This window comes from Mustela putorius, unplaced genomic scaffold (assembly GCF_011764305.1).
Source record: "Mustela putorius furo isolate JIRA1106 unplaced genomic scaffold, ASM1176430v1.1 tig00003909_pilon_pilon_pilon, whole genome shotgun sequence".
NCBI classification, from domain to species: Eukaryota; Metazoa; Chordata; class Mammalia; order Carnivora; family Mustelidae; genus Mustela; species Mustela putorius.
Genome location: NW_025422057.1, coordinates 12,072,339 through 12,085,492, shown reverse-complemented (window position 1 = coordinate 12,085,492; position 13,154 = coordinate 12,072,339). Strand labels below are relative to the sequence as shown.

The following is a 13,154-nucleotide window of genomic DNA, read 5'->3' as shown; positions in this document are numbered from 1 at the left end:
TGCATGACTTAAAATAAAACAAAAAAACACTATAAGCAAAGTCATAGACAAATTGCGAAAACTAACAGACTTTTATCTCAGGCAGAGAGTCAATCTCTTCAATATAAAAATAGCTCCTAGAATTCAAGGAAAAAAGGCTAACGAATAGAAAAGTGAGCAAAGGACATAAACAGGCCATATACAGGAAAAGAAATACAAACCTGATAATATTCTTAGCTTCATTCTTAGTAAGAGAAATGCAAATTAAAACAATCTGAGTAATTATTTTTCACCTGCCAGACCAGTGAAAATCCAAAGCCATGGCAAGGCCATGAAGAAGAGGAACTTTTCAAACTATGCTGGTGGATATGCAAAATGGCACGAACCGCCTATGAAGGGCAATTTGGTGATATTAATCAAAGTTACAACCGCATTTACTCTTGACCCAGCAATCCCACTTATGGGAATTTACTCTCCAGATAAACCGGCAACAGGTACATAATTATGCATGTGCAAGGGTACTCATCACAGCATTTTCTGTCACGGCAAGAACTGGAAATAAGTCCAGTTGCCATCCACAAGGGACTAGTTACACAAGTTCTATCTACACGACAGAAGGGATAAGAAAGGAGTAAAAGTAGGAATACATGCTGTGTTTGCCTGTATCTGTATATTAAAAGAAGCACTGAAAGGAATCATAAGGAACTAATAAAACAGTCACCTAAAGGGGTAGGAATAGATGGGGAGACAAGTAGGAGCAAAACTTCTCAATGTGTACTCCCTGTATCGTTCTGACTTTTGAACCACATGAATATAATAGCTCTTTAAAAATAAGTAAGCAAAATTACTATGGCATTAAACAGGCTCATTCTCTATATGAAAATAATACCACTATTAGAGATATGGTAATTAATGTCAGAAAACACCTGACCACTGGACTTGAAGGAGAAAAATTACCTGCCAACATTCCAGCATTTTCTATGACCTTGCCTTCCCTTAACTTGACCCAAGAAAGTCAGGTCTACGAGACCTACCTACACAGCTTCCAGGAGCCTTTCCTTTGTGAGCTGCCAGTGAGTGAGCCAATGACCCGTGGATTACTCAGTGCCCCCGCATCCACAGGAATACAGATGGCACCAGGACAAAACAGGAATAAACAGCAATGCGTAAGGCTGCAAAGAACAGATTTTCTGCTTTCTTTCCTAACCTATGCTGAGACCAGAGACAGTAAAAATAATCTTGGTCAAGACTGGTTATCTGAGATTTAGCTTGGCCTCAGAAACTATAAAAGAGGAATGTCCATCCCCAGCCCTAGTCAGATAAGCGAGTCAAAATTCAACCTACTATTTGTGATCACAACTATACCTCAGGGAGGAACCAAGGTGTCTTAACTTTCCATAACTTTCTTCCTTTAATGTCAGGAATTAAATAAGAGAAGATATAGAAAAGAGCTGAGTAAAAAGTAAGGATCATGAAAATATAAGGCCTTACTGTACCCTTCAATGATCTGGTGATGCAACTTGGGTGTTTTCCCACAGAATACTCTATTTCGGTTGAAAATATGCACTTTTCAAGACTTTCTGGGTTATAGCTAGGATCCTGAATTGCAAATTTCAGAAAAATCAGGCATCAATAAACTCACCCCTAAAACTAAAACTCACCCCTAAAATTTGACACGTGTATATCAAAACCAAGCAAGGCAAATTTTCTGGACACATATAAAGAGATATCCTATTTTTTTAAGGAGAAACAAGTAGATTTTAGGGCAAAAGCAAAAATAAGATAACTAGAATCGAAAAGCTGCTTTGACTAGTCACAAACTAGTCATTTACTAGTTCAGTCATAGAAGTACATTATAAGTAATCATAACATCTCACCAATGCTAAGAACAGTGGAGAAGGTCACAACTGGAAGAGCCCTTCTAGGCTTCCCAGCCTCACTGCTCCCCAGAAAGAGCTCCTTTCTTCCAAATCCATGTTTAGTGAAGGGCAGTTTCCATATACTCAAATCCCAGCTTCACCATTTCCAGAGACCGGCAGCTAACCTCTCCCCGAGCAGCATCACCTTGACTACTTGGTGGCTGTTTCCCATTCTAAGAACTCTGGCCTCCCTCGTCAAACCAAGTGACCAAAGGAAATGGACAGATTTTGTTTAAAAAGAAAAAAAAAAAAACTTGCCTCGTAAAACCATTCTGTATAAGTTCTCTTTGAAGTTTCTGATCTTCAGCAGCATATTCAGAAAGTTCAGATTCCACCGCCGGAGGGAGAATGTTTGGAATAAATTTAGAAAACAGAGTTGGAGCCATCTGAACCCACTCTGTGAGGGAAGGAAAAGATCCATTAAGGAAATCATAAAGACAAATTACATGAAAAAAGGAAAGCTTTCTTTGTTCACAGAAAGAATATATGTTATTAAACCAAACTTAAAGTGGGGAAAAAAGCAATGCAATCCCATTCTGACAAGAAATCTACAAACAGGTTAAATCTCCTTTCTAAAAAGAACTAACAGTACAAAGAAAGCAGATATTTTTACATTTTGCTGATAAATGAACACTCTCTTCCCTTTATCTGTGAACACTAAATATAAATAACATCCACCTGTAACAAGGGTACTCTGCCTTCCTTGTTGCTGGTCCTAATTTAGCACTGTTACCCTTTCAGATCCTTTTAAAGGCTGTCCTTTCAAATTTTCCCTTTGGAAAACATCTTCGCTGTACAGATCAAAAAACCATAAAATGTCAATCTGGGTTTAATCCAGTAAACTCACTTTAAAAACTGTAATCTGAGTAAATAATTCTAAATCTGGGAGTTGCCGGCGGGGGGGGGGGCGGGCGGGGCGGACATGTTTGATGCTGTGCAGTGCTGGGTCAATGGTAAGTAAAACATGTCCAACAGGAGAACAGTTAAGTTAGACATGACCAAAACAAAACAACAACAACAAAAAAACAAGTACCACAAAAAACAATCCACTCTTCCCTTGTATAAACTTATGGCAAAATGTTCTCAACAGTGTCCCTCCTTCTAGCTCAACTCAAATATACCTTCAGAGTCTCAGTACGGCCCCCAGGAGAACCACTGATCCATCAGTGAGAGGTGGCGGGAGACAGACTGATCTGCCATTTTATGGAACTCCAGGCAATCATTAAAATAAAGATGAAGAAATCAAAGAAAAGAGTGTGTATTAAATGAAGAAGTGCAGGATGGGAGAGCTGGCACTGTGCCTAAACTAAGCTTCTAAAGATCAGATGGAAACACACCAAAAATTTTAATAGTCCTAAGAACCTACAAAGATTAGGGCTCAGGAATTTAGTTTAAGTTCAAATGTATTCATCATACAAAGATCAGCACTTGAGAACCAGTGCAATGAATGCAACTTTTACACTTGAAATTCAACTTTTAAAATATTTAAAATAACTTTAAAATATTTTAACCTTAATCTGTCAGGTGAATAAAACTACTTTAACAAACTAGGAACACAATGGGTACTGGGAAGGCATGTAAATATCAAAATATGTTTAACAGTATCTCCGAAAATGCCTAGGGCAGCAAAAGGTTATTCTCTGATAAAATTCTCCTTTTCAAAAGGACAACTCTCAAATACAGAATTCTCCTCACAAGTAGTATGAATCCTATTACAAGAGCTCAAACCCAGATAAAAATATACCTATGAATTTTTCTATATGTAGTGACTGGCTTTATTCTGCAATATTGTTATTTACGATAAAAGCCAGAGCTGATAAAGCTGCCTACTTGGGAGACAGAATTTAGAAATTTGTTATAATGCACTTGGATGTCTTCCAAAATAAAAGAAAATCATTCATAACCTAGCACTAAAAGAAAAATTCATGAGCCATTTTTAGCACATCTAGTAAAATAAACATAAAACTGTCAAACTACAAACATTAGTTCATAGGACATATGTAATAAAATGTTTTTGCTACTTTATAGAATTACTGAGAATAACCTGTTTATGAAGTTATGAGGAACAAAGTTTAAGACCTGATGAAAATTTAAGGTAACATGACATCTGGATATTCTAGAAGACTAACTGCTTAAAGTAGCCTGGGAAAGAAGGTATTTCTGACATCACAGTCTACCTACAATACCACTGTTTTTAAGTGGTTTCCATTTCAGCAAGCTAAATTCTGACATATTTTTAAGCAAACAATCAAGCCATCAATTAATTAAAATAACTACTGGACTTAACTGGATAGTAATAAAAACAGCTAATGCTATTAGCTATGTTTAAGTACTATGTTAAGCTCTTTAGATAATGTTTTATTTCATTTAATCCTTAAACGACAAGAGAAATGTCAAGAAAGCATCCCTTATGTTTCTAGGTGGTAGCACAATGTTCTATCCTGAGAACTTTTGCAATCTCTCTACTACAGATTTTTTTAAAATTTGCTATATGGGGCGCCTGGGTGGCTCAGTGGGTTAAAACCTCTGTCTTTGGCTCAGGTCATGATCCCAGGGTCCTGGGATCGAGCCCCACATCGGGCTCTCTGCTCAGCGGGGAGCCTGCTTCTCCCCGCCTCCAACCTGCCTCTCTACCTACTTGTGATCTCTCTCTCTGTGTCAAATCAATAAATAAAATCTTAAAAAAAAAATCTGCTATACAACTGTATGAAAATTTTGACATTCTGGCTTACAAACAGGAAGATATATACAAAACATCTTGGAATTCCTTTAAATTCAGTAGCTTTTTTAAGATAGATACATTGAGATAATTTATCAACCATGCCTTTGAATATAGTGCTCTTTGACATTTGGTTCTGCTTTTCTCAGTATTTCTTTCTTCACAGTAAACTTATGAAATGACTGTAATTTTACCAACACTTCTAGATTCCCTACAAGTTACAATGGGCCTAGGAAGATGAGATGCCTAGGAAGATGTATGTCGATGCATATCTATAGTGGGGGGGGGTACAAGTAAAGGAGAAACTCCACAACACAAAAGACAGAGATTAATACTGGATATGAGAATCAATTTTGTCCAAAATGTCTGCTACCAATTAGTTCTTGTATTTCTTAAACTAGCTGGTTTTCATCAGTACAGAAGGAATTCCAGGGGAGTCCTGAGTTTACATTTCACAATGATGAGTGCACTATCTACTGAGTTTTTGCTTTCGTGTGAGTTTCTTTTTTTTTTTTTGGCTATAACAAATCCAAATACCATTAGGTCTCAAAAAACACATAGACAAACTCTGACCTTTGGATAAGGCTGGAGCTGTCATAAATAAACAAACAAGTCTAACCCCAAAAGATATATGGCTCTTTACCTGGCCTGAGAGTGTACAGGCCTTTCACAATATTCGCCATAGTCGAAGGTGTGACCTGAAATGGTGTTGACTGGGCTTCTAAAAGTAAAGCTGAAAGAAGAGAAAATGGGTTATAAAAATGATAGAACATGGCAAGTTTCTCTATTATTATTTCTCCCAAAACTAAAGTAAAACAAGTGCAAGAAAAACAGCCCCAGAGGACAAACCAAGTCTATAAGCTAAAGATTTTTTTTTTAATCCACTGCAGTAGAGCTCAATCTAACAAGTAAATATGTGCAGGTCTGTTAAAACACTAATGGAGATTATTCAATTCATGGAGGTTCTGAAAATAAGCTTTCCAAAAGCAGTAGTATTCATGGTACTTAGCGAGTGCACTGAAAGTGCTCCCCATTAAGTTCATGAGTCAGAAAATTTACATTTGGAAAATAAAATGTTCTCTAACTCCTCCAACCATTCCTCTTTCCCCAAATCAACATATTAGAGGCTCTTGGGATTTTTCTGAAAGACACATTACTGGTAATTTTAGTAACTGTGATGGGAGTCAGAGACTCACATTCCCGAACACTAGAGCGGCACGTACTTCTTCCTTACTGCACATATAGGCAAGAGATCGCGGGGCTCATCCTCACTTTCCTAACTCTCACAACCACATGACCCTGACCGACCATACCAAGTCAGCTTTCTTTTAGGTTACATTCTCCAACAAAGATTTTATTAGAACATTTTTAAATAAGTAAGAAGATTCCTCTAGATAATACCATTAACAGATACAAATGTATTACATTATTTGAGTGGATACAACAGATACCAATGATTCCAAACAGCTAATTTTTTAATTTCTCTCTCAAAGACCGCCTGTAATTTAGTAGCCCCAAAATTCACAAGACTTGGCATAATTTTATTCTAAGCCAGGCTTATAAAGCTGTATAGGCTATGCCTTTTCAAAAATGAAAGCGCCTCCTCACTTGACCAGCAATGATTTTATAGTTTTTAAACATACAATGCAAGCTACGTTTGAATTTATATGATGAAGGACAGGGGTGCACCATTCCAGTGGATCCTTCAGATTCTATCTCTCAGCAATAGACAGTGATAACTCTGAATGCCACAGGTAAGTTTTAAGGATGACAAATGTTAAGCACTGCAGAAAATCACGTTTCAGGATATAATGTTCAAAAACTGCAATTCTAAATTTTAGGTTCTGGGAGTCTCTTCAACTCAAGGTTATCTCTAATTTCAACATGTGCCCCATATGGAGGCTCTTTTTCTATTCATTCATTTCCCTACTTTTTGACAATCGTTTTGGCCTTCGTAAGTCTTATTCCCACTAACTCTTCACATTCAATCACACATTAATTATGTAGTCAAATATATATATTTGTAAATGAAGAAATGATATATTCACAGATTAAATTATATATAAAATACATAAAAATTTATCTGGGATGAATTACTGAAAAGAATTGCATTCAGTAACAATTACAGAGTTGAGAAGGTGTTAAAAAATCACTAAAATCCTCTCCACCTAAATTTTTTTAGGAGAACGGTGCTTAAGAGATTTGTTAGTTGGTCTCCTCTTTCAAGGAAAAAGAAGGGCATCTGGGGGGACGGGCAGCAGCTTGAGACTGGGAAGAAAATATTTCTTGAGTATTTAACAACTGCTAGGTATTTTATAAGTTTAATTCTTTTAAACTTTATTTAGGATTTACTTTCTTACAAACTTAATTATCAACTACTTTAAAAATAAGGAAACTGAGGCTAAGAACAAAACAAAATAAAGAACACTGCATAATTCACCCAAAGTCACAGAGCTAAGTGGCAGAGAGGTCTAAGAACCTGTGTTTCACTCTGAATTCTGTATTCTTTCTAGTTAACCATGCCACCACTGAAATACAGATCTTATATGTGATGGGTACTAATGAAGTTTTACTCTTCGTTTTCTCCCCAAAATTATGGAACTAAAAAACAAGAATTCCACAACAATTCCACTCATTGTTGATTTTAAGTTAACAGTTTTGAAACTAGACTAGGTCCTTCCTGAACTCCTAGGACTGACCTCTTTTATTATAGTTTATGACACTGAAATCTAGAGAGATGAAATACCATCCTAAAAGTCACATTGCTTCCTAACAGTGGAACTGGAGCCAGAACCAAGATCCTCTCCTCCTTCAATTTTTCCTCAGAGCTATACCTTCACCTGATGGCTTCTCTCCTTTTTTAATTTGAACAGTAATTCTTAAAATCAAAACTAAAATTAAAAATATCCTTGACATTTAAGAAGTTCAAACTAGGGCACCTGGGTGGCTCAGTTGGTTAAGCGACTGCCTTCGGCTCAGGTCATGATCCTATAGTCCTGGGATGGAGCCCCGCATCAAGTTCCCTGCTCGGCAGGGAGTCTGCTTCTTCTGCTGACCTCTCTCCTCTCATGCTCTCTCTCTCTCAAATAAATAAATAAAATCTTACAAAAAAAAGAAATTCAAACTACATCAGTCTGAACTAAAGGCAGAACCTAAGAACAACTGATAATCACGTAACTCTTTAAAGCCCTCTGTCAAAAGTGAACTACAAACCTTTACTGCAACTCAACATACTACATTTTCTTAAGAAACTTCTACCATTAACTGGCCTGTTTTTCACATTTGCTCCGAATCAGCAATATAGAAATACTACAGATACCCTGGCTAAGGTAAAAGTATTTCTGTTTTCAAAGTTTAATGAAAGTAAAAATCAAATTCAAAGGAAAACAATTTTGTTACCAGCCAAAGGTAGAAGCGATTTTATTTTATAAGCACATATGTTATGGAGAGATGGTAGAAAACGACCTTTATTTACAGCAGGAAGTCACTGTCTTCGTTCATGAAACAATTGTTGACACAGGGCACTAGAGTACCAATTATTCCTTAGCAGAGGGGGTATTCATTTGGCTCTGCTGCAAAACATGGCCCCTAAATTCTTCCCTAAATTCTTCCCATGGAGAGTTATACTCACACCCACATACCTGGAATCCAGTTACAGATAACTGCCTGGTCAGCACAACACAGCAAAAGTGACATTGTACCAATTTCTAGGCCCGGGACTTAAGAAACTGGCAGTTTCCATTTCCTGCATCTTGAGACACTCACTCTTAGAGGAAACACAAGAGAGGAAACTACAGCCACCACAACTTGCCAGTCACATGAGTGAGCCATCTTCAAAGTCCCCAACCCCTGGGCAAATCACATCGGCCCATGGTGAGTGCAGCAGAGATAAAGAACCCCACGAAGTCCTGCCCTAACTGCAGGTTTGTGAGCAAAATAAAAGACTTTATAAAAAGACTATGTTTTGGGGTAGCATAATAACTGTAATAATAAATGAAACACCAGCATCTTCAAATTTATCTAAAGCCACAGAAACTAATCAGAATTTAGAATATTGACTTTGAGTGTAGTTATTTGTTTTGTTGGAATGAGGGGCAAGTATAGGAAAATGTACAACTAGAGATGAGAAATCATTTCTTCATAACTCCGTTTTTCCAATTTAATTAATATTAACCTTTCTATGCCTCAATTTCTCCATCTGTAACATGAAGTAATGACTACTACAACTGAGAAATAAATGTTAGTAAAGTATCTAGAACATGTCCCACTACAGAGTAAGCAGTGAGTGTATTTTTTTTAAGTTTTGTTTTTCAAGACTTTATCCATTTATTTGACAGACAGAGACCACAAGTAGGCAGAGAGGCAGGCAGAGACAGAGAGAGAGCAGGAAGCAGGCTCCCTGCTGATCAGAGAGCCCAATGCGGGGCTCAATCCCAGGACCCTGGGATCATGACCTGAGCCGAAGGCAGAGGCTTTAACCCACTGAGCCACCCAAGTGCCCCAAGTGTATTAATAAATACAGAGCATTAATAAATACTTAGAGCATTAATAAATACTTAGAGTGTCCCTTATTGTTATAGAGCCCAAACCAATGAGGCGAATGGTCACTGTCTGAATCCCTTACTCTAAGCACAATGCTTGGTAATTGTTCAATAAACATGTGATAAGCTCAGTTTTATACAATTTACAAAAGATTTGGGGAGCTTGGGTGGCTCAGTCAGTTAAGTGTCCGACTCTTGATCTCAGCTCAGGTCTTGATCTTGAGGTCGTAAGTTCAAGCCCTGCACTGGGCTCCACACTGGGAGTAGAGCCTACTTTAAAAAAAAAAAAAAGCTGGGGCGCCCGGGTGGCTCAATCAGTTAAGTGTCTGCCTTTGGCTCAGATCATGATCCCAGAATCCTGGGATCAAGTCCCATATCGGGCTGCCTGCTCAACGGGGAGTCTGCTTTTCCCTCTCCCTCTGCCTGCTGCTCCCCCTGCTTGTGCTTTCTCTCTCTCTGTCAAATAAATAAATGAAATTTAAAAAAAAAAAAAAAGCTTAAGGAATTTTACACCTTACTTGGAAAAGAAAGGCCTATCTACCTTTAAGTATACTTTTGAATGAAAACCAAACTATATAATGAACAAGAGGAAGATTATTACTTTTTTGGAAAAATAAAGTGCAAATTAATTGAAGGTTTAAGAGGAAAAAAAAATTCATTTTTTTCCCTGACTTTATGTCTTCACATCAACAGGCCTTTATGCAGACTCTTCACAGGGTGTGATCTTGTAAAATATCATGAATCTATGGAAAGCTCACACAGATTAAGAAGAGAGATCTCTCTCATCAGATCTGGAAGACTATATATTCTCTTCGAGTATTTTCTTCGCATATGCCCAATAACATTGATTTCTAAATTAACTGATAAATATAAAAACAGATTCACAGAGAAAAAAAGCAGTAGCATTTCTTTAAAGAATTTTAACAGAAAGACTTCAAAATGCTGTGTTCCATTTTGCAATGAAAGTAAAGAAAATGTCAACATCAGAGATAATACTTTAGTGGTTATAAGACCTGGAATATCATAGAAGATTATATTTAAAGATGCTTATAAACATCTGTCCAAATTTTTAGAAAGTCATGCTCCCAAGATTTTGGTCTCTATTCTGATAGAATCCGTTGGGAATATAATAATGAAACAAATATTACCTTAATCAACCGTATTATTTGAAAACTTGGCCTTTCTGGAAGAAACTGGCCCAAAGTTTAACAATTTGTTCTCTTAAACTCAAAAATAAAAAAGTTGATGGTCAAGGGTAGAACAATTCTTCTGTAAATACTGGTAAAAGTTCACTGTGGCAGAAAGTAATTATGAGTATTAGAAAAGCTAAAAATACATACTATAAATCCAAGTATGTGCCAAAATCTAAAAAATGACTTCAATGATATACTGCAAAAAACATGAACTTTTAAAAGATGCTGAGACCTTAGGTTGAAGGAACTTCCTAAACTCCACTTAGAGAGGTATACATTTTTACTGAAAGTAGGATAAGACGCCACCTACCGTGAGGGGGCAGGGGGCCCAAGAATGGGGGGAGAGAAAAACTAACTGAACTTGGTGTTTTGATCTGCTTCCTTACCAATCTACATTACCAAGTTAAACCTTTTATAAATCTCACTTCATAGAAGAAAAAACTCAAGATCAGAAGCTGAAGAGCTTGCCTAAAATATAGTTAATAAATGACTAGACTAGACAAGGGATTTTACACCAAAGAGTAAAAATCAGAAAGAATTCTGTGCTACCATTTCAAAGATAAAATATTGCGCTCCTTCTAGAATTACGAGTAACAAAGTTAGGGTGAACCCCTTATAAATATTTCCCCCGTTGTCAGGACGGTAAAAAAGGTAAGTATCAGGCCAGATATAAAGGCACTGTCCCATGACCTAGCTCAGCTACTCCCAGCTCTCCATTTTCAGTTCCTCAGGGTCTCTATAGCTGGACTTGTAACACCTCTTGCTATACGATTCAGATGTTAATAATGGCTGCACATGCCAATGCTCTCTGATCAAAAATCAAAAAGATCATCGCTCGTGTTATCTCACCCTTATAAGCTGAATTACTTACGCATTAGGCTGTAAATGTGCTTTTCTGCAACATGTTCCGTAAACAGCTTTATAAGGTCATCTTTTAGGTCTCTGTTAAGCTTGGTTTCGATGTAAAACTTATTCTGAAGAAGAAAATAAATTGTTTTTTAGTGACTTAATTAGGGGGAAGTGATTTGTCTAATGAGCTGAAGCACCAAAAAATAAATTATTTTAGGAAATAATTAATAAAGGTATCTATTTAAACAAAAAAAACCCAACATTAAAAAACAAAAGCCCTGCTACTATTATTTGTCTTTCTGGCATGGAGTTAAAGCACATAAAGATAAAGATAAAATGTTATGAACCATACACCTCCAAAAGAACACAGGAAGACATTCAACATAAACTATACAGAGATGAATAGACAAACGGACCACACTGTGTAACAAGCACATATGCCCTTTAAAAATACTGTATCACCACCAAAAGGCAACAACAGGAAACACTAATAAAAGGTACCCCATTTATCAATGATCTGCGCTGAGAGCAGGCAGTGGACATGCACTGGTTGATTCCCCAACATACAATCTGCTTCACTGATTCCTCTAAGTTACTCAGCTTATGGCATTCTTAGGAACGGTCTTTGGTTCAAAGGCAGACATGTGACCCAACATAGAGCAAACAGATTAAGCAAAGCCTAGTTCGGTGCAAAATATCTTGTAACTCATTTATGACCACTAGAACAAACTGAAACAGATGCTGTGTACATGAAGGAGAAAAGAACCTGAGTCCCTGGTAACACTATAGAACCATGAGACTGCCTATTGAAGTCTGGCAGAGACTGCCTTATTTGCTTAGTTTTATTACAAGAGATTAAAACTTTTCCTTATTTACTTAAACCACTTTGAATCAGGTGTTCTGTTTTTTTTGCAGCCAAAAGCATCATGATTAGAATGACTAGCCAAGGGGCACCTGGGTGGCTTAGTCGATTAAGCCTTTGCCTTCTGCTCAGGTCATGATCTCAGGGTCCTGGGATCAAGTCCCACATCGGGTTCCCTGCTCAGCTGGGAGCCTGTTTCTCCCTCTCCTGCCTGCCTCTCCCCCTGCTTGTGCTCGCACTCTCTCTCCCTCTGAAATAAATACATAAAATCTTAAAAAAAAAAAAAAAAAATGACCAGCCAAACAAGACTAAATTTGTTCATGTTAAATGTTAACTCAATATACAGGTATGGAAAATAAAAACAGGAATGTTAATAAGTTGCTCACTGATTCTCCTAAACAGAAGATTATGAAAATTATAAAAATAACATGCACATGGTAACAAAATAAAACCATGCAATAAAAACCAGTCTCTGTTGCATTCTCAAAGGCCCCATTCAACTGGGAAAACTTGTATGTTCTTTCTAAAATGCTCCTTGCAAATACATGGATGTGTGTGTGTTTGTGTGTGTGTGTGTGTATATGCTTTTTTTTCCCTAATAAAGAAACACGTTTTATGAAGAATATTACACACTGCTTTGCATTTTTCTTTTTCAGCTAATGTATTTGGAGAAGATTTCTCTCTAAGCATACATACAAGTCATTACCTTTCACCGCTTATTTTTCTACTATAAGCATCTTTCCACAAATTAATAGTCCTCTGCTGATAATACAGATTTCTCTCAATGTTCTGTTTTGTTCTTTCAGTAAACTGTATTTCATGGAGAAGAAATCCTTTTGAAGATTAGTATTCCACATACAGCAATCTTTATGCTACAGAATGTAGGATCAACCCAAATGTCCCAATCTCTAATAAACAAAAAGGAATTGAGATAATGATTGCTAAGGGCCCCTGCCTTCAATAGGAACACTAACATTAAGATTCTATGGTTTTATATATTTAGGAAGAAGAAGGGACTAATCAATAAAGTCCATAGAGACTAAAAATTATACTCGCGGCATAATTCTCCAAATGAAAGAGAGCACATCACCA

At 37.0% G+C, this 13,154-nt stretch overlaps 1 protein-coding gene across 2 annotated transcripts in view; it reads right to left on the bottom strand.

Annotated features, from left to right (window-relative positions):
- CACUL1 (CDK2 associated cullin domain 1) overlaps window positions 1-13,154 on the bottom strand; it is a 69,682-nt gene that overhangs the window by 9,937 nt on the left and 46,591 nt on the right. The window contains exons 5-7 of one of the 2 annotated variants that reach the window (XM_004751843.3): window positions 11,223-11,325; window positions 5,261-5,350; window positions 2,157-2,295 (exon numbers count right to left, since the gene is read on the bottom strand). In XM_004751843.3, the coding sequence (XP_004751900.2) occupies window positions 2,157-2,295; window positions 5,261-5,350; window positions 11,223-11,325 (332 nt within the window). The remainder of the gene's footprint in view (window positions 1-2,156; window positions 2,296-5,260; window positions 5,351-11,222; window positions 11,326-13,154) is intronic. The other variant, XM_045068951.1, reaches the window with a different exon arrangement.